This window comes from Coptis chinensis, chromosome 8, assembly GCF_015680905.1.
Source record: "Coptis chinensis isolate HL-2020 chromosome 8, ASM1568090v1, whole genome shotgun sequence".
NCBI classification, from domain to species: Eukaryota; Viridiplantae; Streptophyta; class Magnoliopsida; order Ranunculales; family Ranunculaceae; genus Coptis; species Coptis chinensis.
In genome coordinates this window covers 94,035,933-94,058,863 of record NC_141463.1, presented here as the reverse complement: position 1 = coordinate 94,058,863, position 22,931 = coordinate 94,035,933, and the positions used below count along the sequence as shown (strand labels likewise).

The following is a 22,931-nucleotide window of genomic DNA, read 5'->3' as shown; positions in this document are numbered from 1 at the left end:
CCACTTTTGAAAAAATATATAATAGCCCAAAAATATCTAGTTTTTGCAATCATTTTTTGCCAATGTTAAAAATTGTCAAACAAGTTGAATTTTTGTAGAGATGTTATTTACGGTTAGTAGATCATATGTACAAAAGCTTAGGTTTTAAATCATTTTATAGGTGAAGTTGTGGACATTTTATATTTGATACTTATTTAAGGCCATTTTAGGAGCCCAGTCCAATTTGACAAGTGCCCAGTTAAACTACCAAAAAAACACTCCCAAGTCCCAATTGACGCATTTGATCAAACAAATAAACTACAACTCCAGTCACACAAATAAAACATTGACAACGACAAGAAAAAAAAATCACACTTTTATTTTCCAACAGCAGCCACACAAATGGCCGTGATTACCAAATTAATCTAGAAGGCAGCCAAAATTCTAAGCGGTAACACGGCAATACTAATGGAGATATTAAAAGTCAATATATGCTCCTATATATTAAGAAAATGATTTATTAAGAAAATATATGGAGCAAAATCACCGTATATCTCTGCTTGACTCTTTCCTCTCCTTTCTCTATTAGTTCTCCAGAATCCAGATAAACCAGTTTTGAGTTCTACTCGACGTTAGATTGAAAATGACCAAATTTGAAGATTGAAACGGAGTATGTACACGTCGCAATACTCTTTCCTCTCCTTTCTCTATCCGTCCTCCAGATAAACCAGTTTTGAGTTCTACTCCGACAATAGATTGAAAATGACCAAATTATTCTACACCGCAAGACCAAGTACACGTCGCAATGCTCCTATATATTACTACACCACATACCTGTTAGTTTATACAATTCCCAAAGATGATTTCAAACCAGGCATTTACATTACTTTACTTTTACATCATCTTCCTACTCTTTAACCCATTGATGTCACTAACAAAGCCTTCTATGGCCACCTCTGGAAATGAGACTGATCTTCACTCTCTAATTGCTATTAGAGATGGAATTCAAGGCGGCTTAAGCTCGTGGAACCGATCTTTTCATTTCTGTCAGTGGCAAGGCATTACATGCGGCAAGCGTCATCAAAGAGTCATAAGTTTGGATCTTTCCAACCAGAGTTTGGTTGGATCGTTATCGCCTCATATTGGAAACCTCACTTTCCTAAGGTTCATCGAACTTATGAACAATACATTCTACGGTGAGATCCCACAAGAAATTGGTCGGTTGTTTCGTCTTCAAGCACTCAGACTGGTGGATAACAATTTCGAAGGAGAAATTCCAGTCAATCTAACCCAATGTACTAAACTCTGGGGCATTAATTTAAGTTTGAACAAATTTTCAGGGAATATTCCGGCAAAGCTTGACTCATTGTCAAAGCTTGAATTCTTGCTTATTGGAAGAACCAATCTGACAGGAATGCTACCCCCTTCTTTAGGTAATCTTTCGTCGCTTCAAACTTTCCTTATAAAAGAAAATAAATTGGTTGGAAGTATTCCAGCCACCTTTGGTAGACTGTCAAGCTTAAAAATGTTCGATGTTGAAGGTAATTTACTATCTGGTGAGGTCACGTTAACAATTTTCAACATCTCATCCTTGAATATCTTAGCAATTACCGGTAACCAATTTAGTGGTAGTCTTCCACCAGACATGGGCATCACTCTTCCTAATCTCGTCGGTTTCTATGGGTTTATAAATCAACTTTCTGGACTACTCCCAGTTTCATTAGCTAATGCTTCTAAACTTCAACTATTTGATATTGGAAATAACAAATTCGAAGGACAAATTCCTAAGGATTTTCAATTTCCTCAAACTATCGAACGGCTAAATCTTGGAGGCAATCATCTAGGAACAGGAGAAGCTCATGATTTGAGTTTTATCACTTATTTGACCAACTCCAGTAATCTAAAGTCATTAGCCTTGCACCAAAACAATTTTGGAGGTGTATTCCCGAACTCTATTACCAATCTCTCCAACCGAATGGAGGTGTTGTTGCTAGGAGGCAATCATATATATGGAATTATCCCAGAAGGGATTGGGAACCTGGTCAATTTGTTTATATTATATCTTGGGTCTAATAACTTTTCCGGTAGTATTCCATCTTCTATTGGAAAACTTCGTAGTTTACAGGGGTTAGATATGCTAGAAAACAAATTATCTGGACCGATCCCATATTCTCTAGCAAACAATACTAAATTGATTAGATTGTTGTTAGGGAGCAATAGACTGGAAGGAAACATTCCTTCAGGTCTTGGTGCTCTTAGCCAATTGCAATTATTGGGTCTGGAACAAAACAACCTAAATGGTACCCTGCCTAAAGAGATCTTTAATATTTCCACTCTGCTTTTTCTTAACTTCTCTATGAACTCCTTAACTGGTTCCCTACCTTTAGAAATAGGAAAACTAAAAAATCTTGTTGATATCAAGGTGTCTGGAAATAAGTTGTCTGGTTTAATACCTAGTACTCTTGGTGAGTCTTTGAGTTTGGAAAATTTATACTTGGACGGAAATTTGTTTGAAGGGATAGTTCCTCAATTTTTGAGTTCTTTAAAGATTCTCCAAGACTTAGATCTATCAAGGAACAACTTGTCTGGTGGAATTCCAAAATATCTAGAGAACTTTCCATATCTCCAGCGGTTGAATCTATCATTCAATAAACTTGAAGGTGAGGTACCAGTGAACGGAATCTTTAGAATTGCAAGCAAATTTTCAATTGTTGGGAATTCTGATCTCTGTGGGGGTATACACGAACTGCAATTGCTGCCATGCCGAATTAAGAAATCTGAAAAACAAAAAAGGTCCAATCCTTCCAAGATCGCAATTTTGATCAGTATGGCCGTGTTCATTCTTTTGGCATCAGGTTCTCTAATATTTTACTTGGGAAGAAAAAGTAAACTTAAAACGACTTCTTTGCCATCATTGAGTGATCGGCATCTCAAGGTCTCTTATGGAGATCTTTCTCAAGCGACTGGTGGATTTTCTTCAACTAATTTTGTTGGTGCAGGTGGTTTTGGCAGTGTGTATAAGGGAATGCTTAACCAATACGAAACCGTTGTTGCTGTTAAAGTGTTCAAACTTCAATTGAGGGGAGCTTTAAAGAGTTTCGTGGCAGAGTGTGAATCATTGCGTAATATCCGCCATCGAAATCTTGTTAAGATTCTAACTTCTTGCTCTAGTGTGGATTACGAAGGAAATGAATTTAAAGCACTAGTCTTTGAGTTCATGCCAAATGGAGGTTTAGATAAGTGGTTGCATCAAGAGATTAGCAAACAAGATGAAGAATCGATTTTGAACCTACTTCAAAGACTAAATGTTGCCATTGATGTTGCTTCTGCGCTTAGCTATCTTCATCACGAGTGCCACGTTTTGGTTATTCATTGTGATCTAAAGCCAAGCAATGTGCTTCTTGATAATGATATGGTAGCCCATGTTGGTGATTTTGGCTTAGCAAAGCTTCTTTCGGGATCAATAGAGAACTTGCTTGATAATCAAAGTACCTCAATAGGGGTAAAGGGATCTATTGGCTATGCCGCTCCAGGTAGGAATTTAAAGATCGATGTATGTTGATTTCAATCCTTTTTGCAATTCATAAATGCATGAATTTAATATCTAGTATATCGCATCATTAGTTATAATTTTCTGGGTAGCCTCATTTTAGTGAAACTCAATTCTTTTTGCCTCTTTTTTCTCTAGTTAAGTTCGACGCCATTAACACCCAAGTTACAGGAGGGCCTTGGATAGTTGAATGTTTTAAGCTCTAAAGCTTATAGCATAGTTATTTAGATAGTCATTTGAAAAAAAATAGTTATGTAGATATCTTAAAAGAGGAAAAAGGAATTGGACGTTAGTGCAAATGAAAATTTGTTAGAGAACTATTAACTTGATCTAATTACTTTTCAGTCCATGTTAGTTGAATTAAAATTCAAAAGATCGATGATGAACAAACTGTGGATGTGGTGGTAATTAAGCTAGTTTGGTTACTTTTATTAATATCTTAACTGACGATTGTGAGGACCTTTTTAATCTCTCTATAGTAGAATGGATGTAAAACATTACGGTATTACTATTATATTTCTTTTTCTTTTTTTTGTTTTCTTTTTGCCGGCCAATAGCTCTTATATATATATATATATATATATATATATATATATATATATATATATATATATATATATATATATATATATTTCATTTAAATGGTTTACTAAAACTAGTGATATGATTGATGTATATATTGCAGAATATGGTATGGGAGCTGATGCATCCATACAAGGTGATGTGTACAGTTATGGAATTCTGGTGTTGGAAATGTCCACAGGAAGGAGACCAACCGATGAGATGTTTACGAACGGTTTAAACCTCCATAACTATGCTAGCAATGGTTTGCAAGATCAACTTATAAAGATTGTGGATCCAATACTTCTATTTGAAGGAGATGACACTTTAGGAGATACTAATACCATGAGAATCAGCAGTCACAGAAGAACAAAATTGCTAGAGTGCATAACTGCAATAGTTAGAATTGGGGTTGCATGTTCTATGGAATCACCGTTAGAGAGAATGGATATTAGAGATGTCAGTAGAGAATTGAACGCTATTAGAAAAACATTTCTTGGTGCTAGGATTCACGAAGAATGTAACTGACTCCAACGACGGTTTGAAAGGTAAAACCACATCTCTTACAAAATAAATGAATGTGAAAGAGATAGAGAGAGCATAAGAAATTAAATCGGTGTTTTTCTACGTAATTTTTCCTTCATTTATATTCTTCTGAAACATTCATAACTTGGTTATTATGCAATCTTTGTTCAGACCAACTCAAATGGTCCCTTATCCCCGAAAAACTATGAAAATCTTCCTCCAGTGGCCCACCATACCATATTCCTCTATCTGCAACTGAATTTTGCACCGTGTATATGCAACTAAAGATGTAGGGTGGCTTAGGTCTAGCCCTAGAGGCAAGCTGACGCCACTCCCAATGGAGCACAATCGTTATCCGGCCACTGACACTTTAGTTTGAAAAGTTTATCATTTGAAACTTTGACTACACTAGACTCCACTCACTGACCTGGCGTTTAACACCAGAAGCCACATAGTAAACATGAACCTTGCCCCTAAGTAAAAACCTAAACATTCTACTTTTTTCTTGAATCACTGGGCGGCATTGGACTCCCTCGAATTAGACTGCAGACTTATTGGCTGAGCTTTCCGAAACTATTGTTCTGAGCACTAAGAGGTGCCCAAAAGAGGATATACTTAGTTTCCAGATTGCAAATATTTTTATACTGTTTGGTGTGCACTTATTTCTTTGTCTTTTTTTTTTATTTCCCCAATTCACACACACACAGACACAAGTAACTTATAATAGATAAACCAACAACAAGATTGGGATTCACAGTTGTGGAGTGTCTAACTTCTACACCCTTCAGTCCCTAGTTTCCTGCCTCAGTTGCGTAGGAGCAATTGCATGAGTGGCCTGAATGAAACACAAAGACTATCATGTAGGGGCAAGACATACCAAGACTAGAGAGTAGAGATGCCACTATAAAGATTAGTATTTGCATCCCAGTTAATGACAGTTTTAGAGGTACACAAACTCATCATCATCATACCTGCCTTAATTTCGCACGAACATGGGTCGGCACATGAATTATCTATTTTCAGTCTTTATTATTGTAAGCCATCTGACATTTTAGTATTTTACAGGTAAAAGCAACTGTGAAATCTAAATTAAACTAGAGTAGAGATTCTGATTCCTATAAGCATCCTCACTTCTTCTGCGCATCTTCAATGTGTTGATGATATGCATTATTCTTGTTCCTCTTCTCCACTACAAAGATTAGTGTTTACAGTCACGGAGGACAAAAAAGACATCGCAAAATAGTTGTGGAAGAAATGGAAGGTCATTTCCAAAGACTAATACCATAGCTTTATGTCTTCTATTTCACTTGGGAGTTGGGGAATATGTGTTTTGAGTTTAACGGCAATAATTGGTGGTATAAATGGATTTGAGGGGGTGATAATTAATATTGGCCTCATAACAACAGTTGTATCTTTAAAAAAGACTTAGGGTCCTTGTTTAATGTTAAAATTTTCAATTATGTAATGTTTATGATCAAATACCATCATACCTTTTTTATATTCTTGATCTCATGTTCTTGTGTTTCCTGTAATTTCTCGCAGAAACATGGAAAAGAATCTATGCTTACAGACTAAGGCATATCCTTACAAACTGCAAAATAATGGAAACTCTGTTTAAGACGTTCCTGAGCTCAAGAATGGAGCAATTGCCAATCCAGGAAATGGTGCTGTGGAGCCTGCTAGTTCATTGAACAATGAGTCATTTGCACCTCCAAATAAAGGTTATTATAGACCTGTCTACCAGCAAGATATTTGGATGTGGTCGAACTTCCATCCTGATTTTCACAAAGTGCAGCAGAACCAGTGGAATGGCTTTGAGAGCTTTAGTTTGCTGAATCGGGAGTATAATTTTCCTGTTGGAGGCAGAGTTCAGTATCTGCCCTTCCGGATGTTCTCTCAATGTTATCCGCAAGAGTTCCAATTTCAAGAGTTCCATTATTTTGTGGTTATGGACTTTGAGGCAACATGTGACAAGGATAGGAATCCCCATCCCCAGGAGATCATTGAGTTTCCATCTGTTTTAGTGAATAGTGTGACTGGACAACTAGAAGCTTCTTTTCAAACATATGTGCGGCCTGTATATCATCAACACTTGAGTGATTTCTGCAAGGAGCTTACTGGTATCCAGCAACTTCAGGTTAGTTTGGAGTTTATTTTGCAAACTTCATTCTATTATATTGCATGGAAGGGAAGTTATAGTCCTAGCCCGCTCCTAACAGAAAGAAATTTAAGTAGCCTTTGGTGTGATGTGAACACGTCCATTAATTTATAGTGCACACTATATGACTGGGTCATTGGCATTGGCGTTGGTATTGGCATCGGCCAAGAAGATGATCCATGTGAGGGTACTTTACAGTGAATTATTAATATTTTTCATTATATGAGGAGAAAATAGTTTTTGAATGAAATATTAAGTAGTTGGCACAGTGACACCTTGTCAATTATATGTATGTTAAAGAGGGTTAGATGAACCGATAAGGAAGGCCATGGATAAGAGAAGGTTGATTCAGGATATTCTAACACTCGAAATGACTCTGAAAAGTCCAAGGTTGCTTAAGCTTTTAACAAATTAAACAACTTCTATCGATTTTTTAATAAATCTTGCAGAATCATTATTTAGTTTCATTTGCGGTTGTGACAAAAAGTAAAATAAAAGTGCATCAATCAAGTTACTTGCTTTGGAATCTGGGTGGGCCCTTTCATCAGAATCTACTACTTCAATAGGCTGCAACACGGCTTTAATTAGGTCAATGATGCTTGTGGCGCATGTATGTTTTATAGAATAAAGTGATAGAATATGGTCAAGATATGTAGGTTCTCGATTAAGAGCCTCTTCACCTGAAATCAGAATATGATTAAGATATGTAGGTTCTCGATTAAGAGCCTATTGAAATTCAATGGAATGGTTATAGCTAGTACATTTTGGGTTCCACGTCCTGCACCTGATTCCCTACAACCATAGGAATGATACCCCACTTATTGTGTCACGCGATGCTGACCTATCACCCTTACAAACGTCTGTCAGTGGGTTGGTCTCGTGGCATCTTAAAATGATTGCATGTTTAAAGTCCTGAGAAAAGTTTGGCTAGTGGCTACCAGGATCCCTTTCACAGGTTTCTTTGTGTTTTCATGTGTGGTGAAAGTTTGATAAAGAATTTAGTGCTTCCCACATGTCCTCTAACATAAGATAGCATTCTTCCTGGGTGAGCAGGTGTGTTTGCAATAATTGATAGTTTATGGAAAAGCAGTGGTAATGTTTTATTAGGATGTTTATTGCTTGGAAACTAAGATAATGTTCTTCATGTTTCCCATTTTCCCATTTTCCCATTTTCCCATCTTCATCGTCATTCTGTTATCTATGGAACTGCTAAGGACAGATCTCATTGTTAACGTTGTCGATAGTTGAGTTTTTGCTTACAGTTTTTAGTGTTCTGTTCCTTGAACCTTCATTTCTGATTTTCTGAAACCAGTATCTATTTATTAGGGTCTGTTGATTTTGTTCCCCTTGGACTTTACGTGATTGCCATACTTCAGTTTGCCAATGGAGTATTCACTGCTTCATAGAAGGATACTCTGTGTTCCGAAGCTCTTGTTTATTGTAAGTCTCAAGCAGAAGTGTGGAACAGTAAACATGATATGATTTTTAAGAGTAGGATAGAGTTTCTACAAATTTTCATCTTACTTCAATTTCACATTGTTGCAGACTTATTGAATACATGTAACTGAAATTCACCACATATTCTGACTTATTTTGTTTAGTTGGGCCACAAATGATGACTGATTACCAAGTCATCAATATATCAGATATTTTGTCCCCCTAATCAGCTATTCTGTCTTCTCTGATTACAATGAGCCTGAGTGATCTATTAATACCCATTCCATACAGTAGTTCTTATCGTGCTCATTCTGATAATTGAACCATACTATTGATGCATCAGTCTGTAATGCTAATAATAACCCTGTAACGACTGGGTGTGGTGCCAGGTAGAAAGAGGCGTTCCTCTTAGTGAAGCTTTACTGATGCATGATAAGTGGTTGGAAGACAAGGGAATTAAGCACACAAATTTTGCTGTTGTTACATGGTCTAACTGGGATTGTCGTGTGATGTTAGAATCAGAGTGTCATTTTAAGAGGATCTGGAAACCTCCCTACTTCAACAGGTAATTCTAGTGAATTCTTTAATCCCATCTATATTTGAATTATCTAATTTTGGAGAATGCTTTTTCACGACGATAAAGAAGCACAATTATAAAAGCTTCTGACTTGGTTCTCTTTTGAACTCTGGCTCAGATGGATCAACTTGAGAGTTCCATTCAATGAGGTATTTGGTGGAGTCCGCTGCAATCTCAAAGAGGCAGTTCAGCTGGCTGGGTTAGCATGGGAGGGACGTGCACACCTGTGGCCTTGATGATGCCAGGAACACTGCTCGTCTGCTTACCCACATCATGCACCAGGGCTTCAGGTTTTCTATAACAAATTCACTGATGTGGCATACTGCTGAGAGTCAGTTTGCATGGCACCAGTCCCCTGATCGCCAATTTGTACCCTCCCCCTCTCCTCACAAGCCAAAGTCACTCACATTTCCCTTTATCCAGTTTTATCCTGCTCATATGGACCCTAGCAAGGAGCGGTGCATGTATTGCCACTGTGGGGTGAAAAGCAGCAAGTGCATGGTCCGGAAGCCAGGCCCGAACCATGGAAGCTTCTTCTTTGGCTGTAGTAACTGGTCTGCAGCGAGGGGTGCTGCATGTCATTATTTCGAATGGGCTTCTCCTTAAATGAGGGAATAAGGTTTAGTCTTTCCGTGATTATTATCCTGGATTGCTCAGATATCTTCTATGTAAAAAAACTTACAGAAAAAAAAAAAAAAAAAAAAAAAAAAAAAAAAAGAAAAAAAATTGGCACTGGGAGCAAATAGCCCTCAAATGCTTTTCTGGGGTTTTTGCTTCTACAAATACAGATAGGTCTCAAAAGTGAACCCCTGCCCTCTATTCCTGAAAGAAGTCCTCTAGGAGGCTCTAACCCTGTGAAAACTGAGTTGTTGAAAATAGAGGGAAGATAGGGCGATGTGAGAAATGCCCACTCAGGAGGATTTTCTATATGCTCCGACATGCTCAATTATTCTTGAATAATCTGTTGTGACGTAAATACACTTTTTTTCTCCCCAATTTTTTATAATGAGAATCAGCAAGTGTGCTTGCATTTTTCTCCGTTTGGTCTCAATTCTTTGGTGCATAAACTTTCCATCTTATATCATTTAAAGAACTATATAGCAGCCTCTTCACGTGGTTATGTCCATCAAATATGTGATTATCCGGGCTCTGCTGAAGTATAATTATTGCTTGATTTGGTAAGTTAATCATCATCTCTCCAGACCAGGACAACCCCTAGCCTATTAGTTTATACCCAGAGTAATTAGCCTAACCAAATTAAGTCTTTGTTTAATTATATTGCGTAGTTCTTCGTAGTGTTCGTTCTTGTAGCATGCCAAATTTACAGGCAAACGTCCTCCAGTTCACAAGCTTTGCATTATTGCGTAATATCCAACGACATGTCGAAAGCTGAGCATTTTAACACGTCGGTATAGCAGTTCGCAGTGATTTCCATAGAAGACATTTTGCTTACAAACTGCAAACTGCAAGTGCTCAAAAAGTCCAAAACACCACACTTTTACGTCCAAGTCTAAGGACTTAGAAGAACCCCATAATTCAACACATTGAAGATTAGGGTTATCACATTAGCAACGCCGTTAAAGTGTAAAACTCATCGTAGGTTCCTGTACTCCCTAGGTGTACCAAATACAACACATGCAAACTACTAGAATTACTGCATAACAGTGGGGAAGTGAGCGTAGCAAGAGATGAGGAGGAGGAAGATGAAGGGGGAGATGAAGAAAAGGGCGGAGAAGAAAGAGAGTGAGAGGAGGAAGATGAAAAGAAAATCGTAAGAAGAGAGAAACTATAGGGGACACATACATTCAACAAACAAGAGTCATTTTACACCCTCTCAAAAAAAAAAAAAAAAAAAAAGCCAATAGACCACACAAACTATGGCGACTTCTCAATATAAACCAAAGGTAAAATATACACAAAATAAAAATCCGCCAACTTGTTAACACACTCAAAATAGGACAAATGCTAGTAGCTGGACATATATAATAACAAATTGAGTGTTTCAAAGTACCCTAATATTAACTAAATTCGATATAGGTACCAAATCCTACTTCATAGTCCATACACTTCTTTTAACTGAATATATGTACTACGACATAATACATCTATTCTCTCAAACTTCAGAAGGGAGTAGTAAGATGTCGAAGCATCTCAGCAGAAGCATAGAACTCAATTGACTCAGAACACACAACTTGCACCAATGAATTCCATACAGAAACCTCTGGCCAGTTACCTTGACTTGCCATCTCTTCCAACCACAACACAGCTTCATAACTCCTACCCTCGGAACACAACCCTCCAATGAGCCTATTGAAAGCAGCAACAGATGGCCAATATCTGTGCGCCAACATCTTAGCCATCTTGTCCAGGTAAAATAGACTTCCCTTTCACAAGCCCTTCAACAAAGTGGAGCTTTCAGGAACACAACCCATCCACCAGAACATTGTGGTGCATCCAGCTTGGCTTCATACATAGAAACGGACGAGAGAAACTATAGGGGGGGGGCAAAAGTCATTTTACATACGCTCACTTGATAAACCAGCTGAAACAATCAGTGGAACTCTTTTCAAGTTGACTTCTTTAAGTGAAAAAAATGGCAGGACAACTCAACTTTCTTCTTCTCAAACCCTCATCATCACACTCCTCGAGATACTCATACCAATACATCAGTCTCCTCTTTCTTCCACTTCTGCTCCTTGTTTCTCTCCAAATCCAACTCTCAGAATCAAACCAGATACCGGAGGTAAGATTGTATGTGTATTAAACTTCTTTAATTAGTCTAGGGGTGAGTTTTTTTATTTTGATTAATGTTTTGTGTAGTTTTGTGATGTTTATGGAGATTTTGAGTGTGGGTCATCGTCCAAGTTGTTGATCAAAGGAGGGACTGTTGTGAATGCTCATCATCAAGAACTTGCTGATGTTTATGTTGAGAATGGAATTATAGTCACTGTGCAACCTAACATCAAGGTAATAAGCTTATTTTAGTTAGTGCCCCTTTAAGAATGTGCTTTATTTGATTTGTTGCTTAACTGCAATTGATAGGGAAAAGAATGTGAGTACGTGTTTATGAATGAGACTCTTTGACATGGATGTAAATAAGTTGCAATTTACAGGTTGGTGATGATGTAACTATTCTCGACGCAACTGGGAAGTATGTCATGCCAGGTAAATCTTTTGTCTTTTTGAACTCTGAGGTATAGGAGAACCAGTTGACTATTATTAACTTTTATAGAACAACTTTATATGTCATATATTGTTCTATTTATAACTCTGCTATAGCAATATGCATTATTAATAATGGATTTGCCCTCCTCAATCTGTCTTATGGACATGAGGTGTCCTATGTGTAATTCATTACCAGGGAATTGATGTTGTCCTCTTTCCTACACATAGTCCTCCTTATACTTGAGACATGTAAACCGATGAGTTGTACTTTTATATATATATATATTAAAAGTGTTTTAAATCTCCTTATCTCTGGTCAGCACAATAAATCTACTAAATTATGTACTTTAAATAAAATTTACCTTGATAAATTTTGGAAATATGTGTTTCTGATGAGACCAGGAGGTATCGACCCGCACACGCACCTGGGGATGGAGTTCATGGGTACCGAGACTATTGATGATTTCTTCACTGGTCAGTCTGCTGCGTTAGCTGGGGGAACAACAATGCACATCGATTTTGTCATACCAGTAAATGGAAGTTTATCTGCAGGTTTCGAAGCTTATACAAAAAAAGCAGAAAGATCATGCATGGATTATGGTTTCCATATGGCCATCACAAAGTGGGATGAAGTAGTTGCAAGAGACATGGAGATCATGGTTAAGGAAAAAGGTTAGCATGGTTTGCAGTTAGGTGTATTTTTGACTTTTTGATTTTTGTCACCATTTTTTTGTTGAAGTTCTAGTGGTGGATAGTCTAGCATTCTTTCCCATGATCACACCATCTGGCATTCTTCTGACTTGTAGGTATCAACTCTTTTAAGTTCTTTCTTGCCTACAAAGGGTCCCTTATGATCAGTGATGAACTTCTGCTGCAAGGCTTCAAAATATGTAAGTCTCTTGGTGCCTTGGCCATGGTCCATGCAGAGAATGGAGATGCTGTTGCTGAAGGGCAGAAAAGGATGATAGATCTTGGTATCACAGGTCCAGAAGGACATGCACTCTCTAGGCCACCTGTGGTAATCTTTTGGTTCTTTTGTTGTTCTCATGAGCACTCCTGCATGGAGTTATGTGAATCTTTTCAAGGTGATGCACATAGAATATGTACCTTACTTAATTAGTTCAATGCAAACAGCTGGAAGGAGAGGCTACGTCTAGAGCTATTCGTTTGGCTGGTTTTGTCAATACACCTCTATACGTGGTCCATGTCATGAGCATTGATGCGATGGAAGAGATAGCCAAGGCTCGAAAATCTGGTGAGAATCTTTATTTTTTTTTCATTAAAGTTGAATGTGAAGTATGCACGTGTTAATAATGTTATAATCTATATTAGACCTGAATCATGGTTTTACACATACAAGCATGTTATATCATTTGGAAACATGTTGAATGGTAAGATTTGTAATGTTCTACAGATTGGTGAAGATGTGGTTTGTGATTATAACTCTAGTCAAGATTTCCATCTTAAACCATTCCCATTTTGCCGAGGTTTCTGGATTTGCTTAATTAAGCAAAATTAGCCACAACTCTAGATGGGATTTATAGTTTTTTTTTTTTTTTTTTTTTTGGCTCGGTAAAGTTGAAATCTCATTAAAAGTGAAAAGAAAATAAAGTAGGCTGAGAGAGCCTACTATTACAAAGAAACAAAATAAAAGTAAAAACAGCGCCACAGGAGGCTAACCCAAGAACTACAAATTATTCTACTTCTAAATACAAAAGCCTATCCCACCTCACCACAAAATACTCAAAAGGGATGCTCCTAAACTCTTTAAAAGTTTTAGACCACTGAAATAATAAAGCCTTAATAGATATGATAAACTCTTGCTTACATGCGGAAACGCCTTCAAAGTGTCGACGATTTTGCTCAATCCAAATACCCCACAGGATAGCAACAAGCTCCAAAGACGATTGCCTGATGGGCTTTATAGATTCATGTTTGGAAGTTGTGTGTGTTTCAAAATTTACTTCTTTTAGGCGTACCTTCTGCACATGTTTATATGGAAATCACTTTACAGACAACTCCTTGATTTTGATGTAAGTAATCGGCTAATCGCTAATATTCTTTAACTTCAAACTGCAGGACAAAGAGTTGTTGGTGAACCAGTAGTGTCTGGACTGGTTCTAGATGATTCCTGGTTTTGGGACAATGATTTCATCACTGCAGCAAAGCAAGAACTCGTACACCTTTCAGTTCTCTTTTGTTTCTTAGTCAGTATTTGAAGTATTGCCAAGAAATTTGTGATTTTCATTGCTCCAGGTATGTCATGAGTCCTCCCATAAGGAAACTCGGACACGGTAAAGCACTTCAAGCTGCCCTTTCAACCGGAACTTTACAGGTTACTTTTTCTTTGGCTGATTTTTTGGAATTGAGAGCATCTTCCTCATATATCTTTTTGTCTTCAAAAATATCTAGCATTGAAAAAGGTATAGAAGTCTAATTTCTCAGGGACAATATATCCCAAAAATTTTGATCACAAGAAAACCAAAAACAAAAACAATATTTGCTGTCCTTGAATATCTCATACTCATGAATATGATATCTTGAGTCAATGTACGTTGTCTATGAAATTCCTTGGGCTGTGAGAACAGTCAGTCTACAGTATCTAGTTCTTACGTGAGATAGTTCACCTTTAAAATCATAACTGCTTTCTTTGGTTTATTTTTCTACTTCTCTTAGTTGTTCTATTGTGTATTTGACTGTTATCAGCTGAAATGACTACTGCTTTGATAAACATTTTTTTCCCATGGACTCGTCTCATGAGTCACAGAGTATTGCATTTATTATGTAACCATGCTGCAGAAGCTAGGAAATTCCTAAATAGCATGTGGCATTCTTTTGTGCAGCTTGTAGGAACTGATCATTGTACATTCAATTCAACGCAAAAAGCTCTTGGGATCGATGATTTTCGGAAAATCCCTAATGGTGTCAATGGTAATCTCTAGTTCTTGCCACCTCAAGCGTATTTTCAAAGTTAATTAGGCTGTCCAGGGTAACTGAAATGACACTTTTTTGGTTCGATTTATTTTCTTGTTTTGGGCCAATAAATGAACTTGACCTTAGTTATTCACCTTGTTAATTCACTGGGCCATCTGGAATTTTCAGGAATTGAAGAGAGAATGCATCTTATTTGGGACACAATGGTGGTAAGTTGTCCTGGACTTTTAGCTGGCTTCTGTAAACAAATTGCCTGTACTTGGCAATGTATCTACTTCATTAATCTTACTCTTTCAAATGATTTGATGCAGGAGTCTGGTCAAATTTCTGTTACTAATTTTGTGCGAGTAACGAGTACTGAATGGTATGCATGTATTCTGGCTTCTTTATTAGCTCTGCATGGCATACCAGATAGAGTATCTCTGTATTTTATAATACTGATGATAAAAGTGCTATGTCACCGACACTGGTAGGGCTTCTATTTGGAAGTACCAATGCAGTTGAGTAAGGAGTTATGCTTCAGTTGTATGGTTGCTGACTGAAGCACAGAATCTGAGAGTTTTAATCTCCAATGACCATTTGGGTAGACAGGAAAGTGGGATTCACCGACTATACTGTCAGGACGCTCCACTTGCTGTTTGTGTGTGAAGTGAAGGAATTGTGTAGCGTGGAAGTATGGAATCATGTTCTTTGTTATTAGATAATCTTTTTTACATCATCTTCTCTTACTTGGAGTTGGTATCATCCGCTTTGAAAAGCTTCATCAATCAACTATGCAAATGAATGACAAGTTTCAACTTAGTGAATGATTGCCTTTTTATATTTGACACAAAAGGGTTGTTATAAGATGGGTATAAGATTAATAATTTACTTTTTGCTAATGGTTTCTATTAATTTTATAACTCGGTTGGATGATGCAATCTGTATATTGAAGGACTTGACGTGAATGAAATTTGCAGTGCTCAGATATTCAATATATACCCGAGAAAAGGAGCAATTCTTGCTGGATCCGATGCTGATATAATCATATTCAACCCAAATTCAAGCTTCAAAATATCAGCAAGGTCTCATCATTCGAGATCAGACACAAATGTGTATGAAGGAAGGAGAGGAAAGGTACTCATTGTAAAACTTATTTATATCTTTCTCCATTAATGAATTGGTTAAAATTCTATCAATAAATATGGAAAGTGAAAGTTCTATATCACTTTAGGTTTATGGTAGTCCCTGTAATTCATGTTGTACACTTGATCATTTGCGACAAACCTTTGATAAACTTGAATGCTTTTATTGGATAATTAGGGGTTGAAACAACATAATCATGTGAGAAACAACATGAGTATGTTCAAAATAGTCCCATAGTTAATAGTTTCTTTTGAACCTTCCTACCCTCCTAAAAATAAGTGACAAACACCATTTAGTGTCTATTAGGTTTTGGAAGAAGTAGCCTTTGCTTATGCATGTACGCATGAAGTTATATCATAAGGACCAAGAATTGATTATGTTTGGACAAGGTTGTACTTGTCTGCCACAGACACAATTGCGGATTCTGATGAGCAAACTTTCCAGACACAAAATTCATCGAGTCAATAATGTGCCGTGTCCTTAGTAATTTCTTGCAGGATCATTGGTGCTGTATAAAAAAGATCCATATCGGAACGACCTGTCTATTTCCATTGTCTAGAACTTAGACAGTAATTTAGTTTCCCTAGTGTTTTCTAGTCTGTGATACTTTGGAAAGACGGATACACCTAGTGTCAAAGACTCAAGAATATTGTGAATCAGTACTCTCCTTGAGATACCTATGTCTCTTTTATAGAATCAGCAAAGGATATTTACAAGATATTACTAAGATATTACAATAAATATATATTCTAGGATATTTACAAGATATTCTCTAGGTTATTTTGGAATGGAATACAAACAAATCTAGAGAATCTAGGGATATGCTGGTTGGTGTGCTATATTAGGAAGAACCCAGCTGTTTTCCTTTGATACCCTCTCTCAAATTGATGTTGGTGAGTCAACAAGCATCAATTTGCTATTTGCTAACAAGGAACTGATGTCGTTGTCTTGTCATTGCCTTAGTAAAAAGATCAGCGACTTGATGTTCGGTAGGAATGTGAGGCAGAGTAATAACCTTTGCTTCATAGGCATCCCGGATATAATGACAATCAACCTCTATATGTTTTGTTCTCTCATGAAACACTGGATTTGCAGCAATTTGTATAGCACTAGTATTATCGCCATGGAGGGGAGTTGGGTTGGTTTGAGCAAAACCTAACTCAGAGAGAATCCCACGAAGCCAGACCACTTTTGAGCAAATGACTGACATGGCTCGATATTTAGCTTCATTAGATGATTTTGACACACAATCTTGCTTCTTACATTTCCATGAAATAAGCGAATCACCAAAAAAAACGCACCATCCAGTTGTAGATCGCCGAGAATCTGGATATCCTGCCCAATCAGCATCACTGTATGATACTAGATTGAGTGCTTTGCCATGTGGAAAAAATAATCCCCAATGGGGAGTCCCCAAAAGATACCGTATAATCCGACGAACAACTACCATGTGAAGATGTCGTGGTGAAGCCATAAACCTGCTGACAGTATGAACTGCATAAGAAATGTCAGGTCTAGTAATAGTGAGATAAATCAGACTCCCTACTAATTGTGGATATAAGGTAGGATCATCAAGAAGGTCACCCTCATCCTTTCTTAATTTTACATTCACTTCAAGAGGAGTATCAACTGAAGTGGTATCTTCCAGCCATGCAATGTGGACCAGATCTTGTGTATACTTGTGTTGATTAAGAAACAACCCGTGTGGTTGAGAGCGAAGCTCTAAACCAAGAAAATAAGTGAGGGCCCCAAGATCTTTCATCTGAAATACTGTATGTAAGTGTTGTTGCAGCTTCTTAATAAGTATCACATCTGAACCCGAGATGATAATATCATCCACATACACCAATAGAAAGACCATGCCATCTTTACTCTTGTGAAAAAATAAAGATGCATCATATTGACTTTGGGTAAATGAAAACCCGAGTAGTGTGCTGCGAAACTTTTCAAACCATGCCCTGGGAGCCTACTTAAGACCATAAAAAGAACGTTTCAGCTTACAAACGGAGGTAGGGCCGTAGGGGTAGGAAGTGCCATACCAGAGGAAAGTTTCATGTAAATCTCTTCCTTAAGATCCCCATGCAAGAAAACATTCTTAACATCCATTTGGTGTAACTGCCAAGAATGTGAGGCGGCCAGGGCAAGAAGAAGCCAAGAAGAAGCCGAACTATAGTCATCTTGGCAATAGGGGCAAATGTCTCATCATAATCTATGCCATACTCTTGTCGGTTGCGGCTAGGACTACTAATCGAGCTTTGTAACGTTCCAAAGAATCATCAGAGCGAAGCTTAACAGAAAACACCCACTTACTACCAATAGGATTCACCGAGGAAGGACAAGGTACTACATCCCACGTTTGATTTTGCTCAAGCGCATCGAGTTCAGCCTGCATGGCTTGTTGCCAACATTCATGTGCCACAACTTGTTTATAAGAGTTAGGAATGGAAATAGAGGAGAGAGTGGCAGTCATGGAAATATGTGAGGAAAAACCATACCAATAGGAGGATGAGAAACTCGGGTAGACCGTCAAGGAACAACTGCCATAGAGGGTGCTGGATCAATCGTCACAGGAGAATCAAGAGGGTCCATAGAAGGAGTAACCAAGGGGCGAGAGCGTCTAGTATAAACTAGACCTGGCTGAAATCGATTTGTAGGAATATCAGGGGTGGAAAAATCAGGAAGAATAGAATATATAGAAGACACGGGAGCCACATGAGAGAGAAAAAAACTTTTGATTTTCAAAGAAAACAACATGCCGTGAAATGCGTAGACGATGAACATCAGGATCATAACATAAGAAGCCTTTTTGATGAGAACTATAACCAAGAAATGCACATTTCACAGATTGAGCAGAAAGCTTTAGTTCTTTAATGCGGGAGAAGATGAACAAAACAAACACAACCAAATGTATGCAGATTAGAATAACGAGGATGATGCCCAAATAAACGAAAATATGAAGAAACATTATCAAGCACAGAAGTAGGCAATCTATTTATGAGATAAACAGTAGATAACGTTTCAAACCAAAAACAAGGAGGAATAGAGGATTCTAGAAGTAAATCTCGAACCATGTCAAGAAGATGTTTGTTCTTACGTTCAGCCACTCCATTTTGTTGTGGAGTAGCTGGACAAGATCGTTGAGAAAGAATGCCTCGTTCTTGAAGAAATTGTTGAAACTCATTTGATGGATATTAGCCTCCACGAATCAGATCGAAGACTCTTGATAGAGGAATTGAATTGATTGTTAATGAGTGCAAGATAATTTTTAAAGATTGAGAAAACCTCGCTTTTAGCACGCAAGAAATAAATCCAAGTAAACCTACTATAGTCATCAATGAAGGTTACAAAATATTTGTATTGTGCATAAGAGATGACAGGAGAAATTCCCTATACATCACTATGCACAATATCAAAGGGTTGAGAAGCATGTGAACCCGGATTGAGAAAAGGTAGACTTTTGCTCTTAGCTAGCTTACAAGAAGAACAATCAAAAGACAACGAATCAAGGGAAACATAGTTTTTATTGTATAGAAAACCAGATCAAAACAATGTATGAAGTACCTGAGGATTAGGATGGCCTAGGCACCGATGCCAATCCTCAGGACGCAAATTAGAACTAGTACAAAAAGAAGACCATGCAGAAATGAAAGAACTAGATTGGGGATGCATGACCAACGGAAACAGTCACCCCACCTTAGGACCCTTCACGATTGTCTTCTGTGACATTTGATCCTGCACCACACAACTAGATGAAGAAAAAATCACATTACAATTATTATCAACAAGGTAACCAACATAAATCAGATTCGTAGATAATTGGGAAGAAACCAAGACATTTTTTATAATGGGAGAAATGTCACCCACGGCAGTAATAGGTAGAGAGCTACCATTTGCCGTGTGAATTTTAAGAGAACCAACATAGGATTTGAGGTTCTGAAGAGAAGTTGAATTATTTGTCATGTGATTGGAAGCGCCTAAGTCGAGATACCAAGGTTGAGAGGATGATTTTTTGTTACCTGAGAAGCTTAAAGCCGAGAGTGCAAAAACAATTTGGTGTAACATATCCTGAGAGAGAGGTGAAGATGTGGCAGCATGAGCATGAACAATAGGAGCGGGGGAACCAGAATCAGCAACCGCAGAATAAGCAGTACCCTTCCTTCTTAGTGGCCGGATCCGACACTCACTGATGATGTGACCAGACTCTTTACAATAGTTGCAAAACTTCTTAGTGCAATTTTGGGCTGTGGCCAAAACCCTTACAGCTGAAGCATTGAGTAGTGGTTGGATCCCATCTCTTGGGTTGATGTTGAGCAATATAGGCGACCTGAGGAGTGACAACAGCCTGCTGTTCCATAGAGGCCCGAGTGAGTAGTCTCTGTTCTTCACGAAATAAATCCCCCAAACACACAGCTAAAGAAGGAACGGGATCTCTGTTCATTAACTGAGACCTCACAGGTTCAAATTCTGACCTAAGTTTCATAAGAAACTGATCCCTTTTGCTAACCTCATGTACTTGTTGAACAATATCCAACCCATTAGCAGGAAGAGTTGCAGAAATAATATCTGAATATTTTGCCCACAAATTGGAAAAACCAGAATAAAATTCATCAATGGACAACGCACCTTGAGAGTAGTTAGCCATTTCAAATTCTTCACAGTGAGCCGAATGCAAATAGAATCACTTTTCTCACAAGACATATCGAGAAAATACAATAACGCCAAGAAACGAAACCCCTAGACTGTCGTGAAAGGCTCAACCACAACGCCAAGAAAACGAAAAAACAATAAAAATATTTTAAGACAAGGGCTCTGATACCATGTCAAAGACTCAAGAATATTGTGAATCAGTACTGTCCTTGAGATACCTATGTCTCTTTTATAGAATCAACAAATGATATTTACAAGATATTACAATATATCTTCTAGGATATTTACAAGATATTCTCTAGGTTATTTTGGAATGGAATACAAACAAATCTAGGGATATGCTGGCTGGTGTGCTATATTAGGAAGAACCCAACTGTTTTCCTTTGATACCTAGTGTTCCAGAATCCATATGAGGCTCACTTGTAAAGGGTATATATATCTACAGCAGCAACCATGAGGTGTATGTTGAGATATATTGTAGGCATATATTGTTAGATCATTCTGAGCAACTGCTCTTACGACAAAATATAATGATATATGCCTACTATATATCTCTCATCAGTGTATAACGAATCCTTAATGATGATAAGTTCTGTAAAGATTGGTGTAGAACAATGAAACACAATTGTTTCACTCTTTTTGCTGGGTACTTATAGTCATGTACTATATAGGTTAACTCGCAGTTCACACAGTTGTAATTCCTGTCTATCTCAACTTAGTCGTGTTGTATATTTGTATTGCTCTGTTAATTTTCAAAGTTGCTTCCTTGCAGGGAAAAGTTGAAGTGACTATTTCAGGAGGCAGAATTGTGTGGGAAAATGATGAACTCAAGGTTACGCCTGGCTCTGGGAAGTATATAGAAATGCCACCCTTCGGTCATATATTTAGTGGCATTGACAAAATTGATACTGCGTATCTCTCTTCCCTGCATGCTCCTGTACAACGCCTCAGGACTGCTTCTTGAGATTCAGATTATTATTAGTATTATTAACTGTTCAAAAACGGAAGTGGAATAGATTCAATAGAAGCAAATGAATTAAAAAGAAAAACAATATAGTCTCGTTTGTATATTGCACAATCCATTTGTCTGAATGCAAATAAAGTCAGGCGTATTGTACTTCCCGATTATAAAAATGTAGTTGCATCATTTTCGTTCTGTGAAGGGATTCATAAGAAGTGGTTACCTAACAATTGTAGTTGCTTTGCTCAGGTCCAGTGAAGGGTAGATTTGCTGTTAAGGTAGTTGTAAAGTTGGTTTATATGTTCGAATTGAGGGTAATCCCTGATCCTAACTCATAAATCTCATCAAATAACTCAAGTGATACACTAGTTAATCACCTCATATAGCTCTGTATTCTACTAAAACATCCCGACAAATTTTACTAACAAAAAAAACAAGTATCGTTAGACAAGAGTAGATAAATTTTGTCGAAACATATATCTAGAAGGCAATAGCAATTAAAACAGTAAGCTGAAACAGTCCAATCAAATAATCACCATTTTAATTATAATCATCCTCAACTACCTCAGCCACCACGTGGGTCTAGTACTACGGACTTGTAACTTGCGTATCACGGACTTATAACTTGCGTATCAAGGATCTATGACTTTCTAGTCTACGATGTCCCACCTAGTAAGATAAGGCACTCGAATCTAATTTTTCATGATGGGTAGGTTCCTGTAGTCCCAGGTGCACCACATACAGGACATGGGCAATCACTATAAAGGCGCTCACCTGTGAAACAAAAGGCGCCTATTTCAGTACAACTCTTTTTTTCAAGTTGAACTCTCAACTGAACAAAAATGGCAGGACAACTAAAATTTCTCCTTCTTCTCCTCAAACCCTCATCATCACCACTTCCACAAATCTCTTGTACCAAACCAGTCTCCTCGACATGCTCATACCAATATACCACTCTCTTTTTCCTACCTCTTATTCTCCTTGCTTTTCTCCAAATCCAACTCTCAGAATCAAACCAGATACCAGAGGTATATTAAACTTCAGTAATTACTCTAGGGGTAGTTTTTTTATTTTGATTATTGGTTTGTGTAGGTTTGTGATGTTTATGGAGATTTTGAGTGTGGGCCATCCTCGAAGCTGTTGATTAAAGGAGGGACTGTTGTGAATGCTCATCATCAAGAACTTGCTGATGTTTATGTTGAGAATGGAATTATAGTCACTGTGCAACCTAATATCAAGGTAATGTCTTTGAGAATGTGTTTAGTTAGTAAGGCACCCTTGCATTTGCTTAACTTAGCAATGATTTTTGATT

General features: G+C 37.6%; 3 protein-coding genes and 1 pseudogene across 5 annotated transcripts in view; all 4 read left to right on the top strand.

The window, feature by feature from the left end:
- The first annotated feature begins 461 nt into the window (after positions 1–461).
- Positions 462–4,791, top strand: LOC147484576 (uncharacterized). Its single transcript, XM_086575640.1, has 2 exons — positions 462–3,512; positions 4,215–4,791. Exons 1-2 carry the CDS (start codon positions 839–841, stop codon positions 4,616–4,618), a joined length of 3,078 nt encoding a protein of 1,025 aa, XP_086431766.1. The 5' UTR covers positions 462–838; the 3' UTR covers positions 4,619–4,791.
- An 889-nt stretch (positions 4,792–5,680) lies between these two features.
- Positions 5,681–9,825, top strand: LOC147484575 (uncharacterized; annotated as a pseudogene). The gene is made up of 4 exons (XR_015203644.1): positions 5,681–5,876; positions 6,158–6,752; positions 8,600–8,775; positions 8,906–9,825. The product of XR_015203644.1 is annotated as an uncharacterized LOC147484575 (transcript).
- Positions 9,826–10,840: 1,015 nt separating this feature from the next.
- On the top strand, positions 10,841–21,805 carry LOC147484574 (dihydropyrimidinase-like). 2 transcript variants are annotated; one of them, XM_086575641.1, is made up of 13 exons: positions 10,850–11,530; positions 11,608–11,754; positions 11,901–11,952; positions 12,355–12,624; positions 12,759–12,970; positions 13,087–13,207; positions 14,032–14,119; positions 14,209–14,287; positions 14,796–14,883; positions 15,055–15,095; positions 15,198–15,250; positions 15,846–16,002; positions 21,431–21,805. In XM_086575641.1, the coding sequence occupies exons 1-13, from the start codon at positions 11,381–11,383 to the stop codon at positions 21,620–21,622; spliced, it is 1,650 nt and encodes a 549-aa protein (XP_086431767.1). In that variant the 5' UTR covers positions 10,850–11,380; the 3' UTR covers positions 21,623–21,805. The 2 variants fall into 2 exon arrangements, with proteins under 2 accessions (XP_086431768.1, XP_086431767.1); XM_086575642.1 differs by lacking the exons at positions 15,846–16,002; positions 21,431–21,805 and adding an exon at positions 15,360–15,834 and having other exon boundaries at positions 10,841–11,530.
- A 597-nt stretch (positions 21,806–22,402) lies between these two features.
- The window catches only part of LOC147484571 (dihydropyrimidinase-like), a 30,862-nt gene continuing 30,333 nt past the window's right edge, over positions 22,403–22,931 (top strand). The window contains exons 1-2 of the mRNA XM_086575639.1: positions 22,403–22,647; positions 22,712–22,858. Coding sequence (XP_086431765.1) covers positions 22,462–22,647; positions 22,712–22,858 — 333 coding nt within the window. The 5' untranslated portion in view covers positions 22,403–22,461. The remainder of the gene's footprint in view (positions 22,648–22,711; positions 22,859–22,931) is intronic.

Bases quoted from the DNA above. Each gene is read 5' to 3' on its own strand.
- LOC147484574 (XM_086575641.1), top strand. From the start codon at position 11,381: ATGGCAGGACAACTCAACTTTCTTCTTCTCAAACCCTCATCATCACAC. The intron at 11,531-11,607 runs GTAAGATTGTAT...TGTTTTGTGTAG, and splicing joins AATCAAACCAGATACCGGAG to TTTTGTGATGTTTATGGAGA. The intron at 14,120-14,208 runs GCAAGAACTCGT...TCATTGCTCCAG, and splicing joins GATTTCATCACTGCAGCAAA to GTATGTCATGAGTCCTCCCA.
- LOC147484576 (XM_086575640.1), top strand. From the start codon at position 839: ATGATTTCAAACCAGGCATTTACATTACTTTACTTTTACATCATCTTC. The intron at 3,513-4,214 runs GTAGGAATTTAA...TATATATTGCAG, and splicing joins TATTGGCTATGCCGCTCCAG to AATATGGTATGGGAGCTGAT.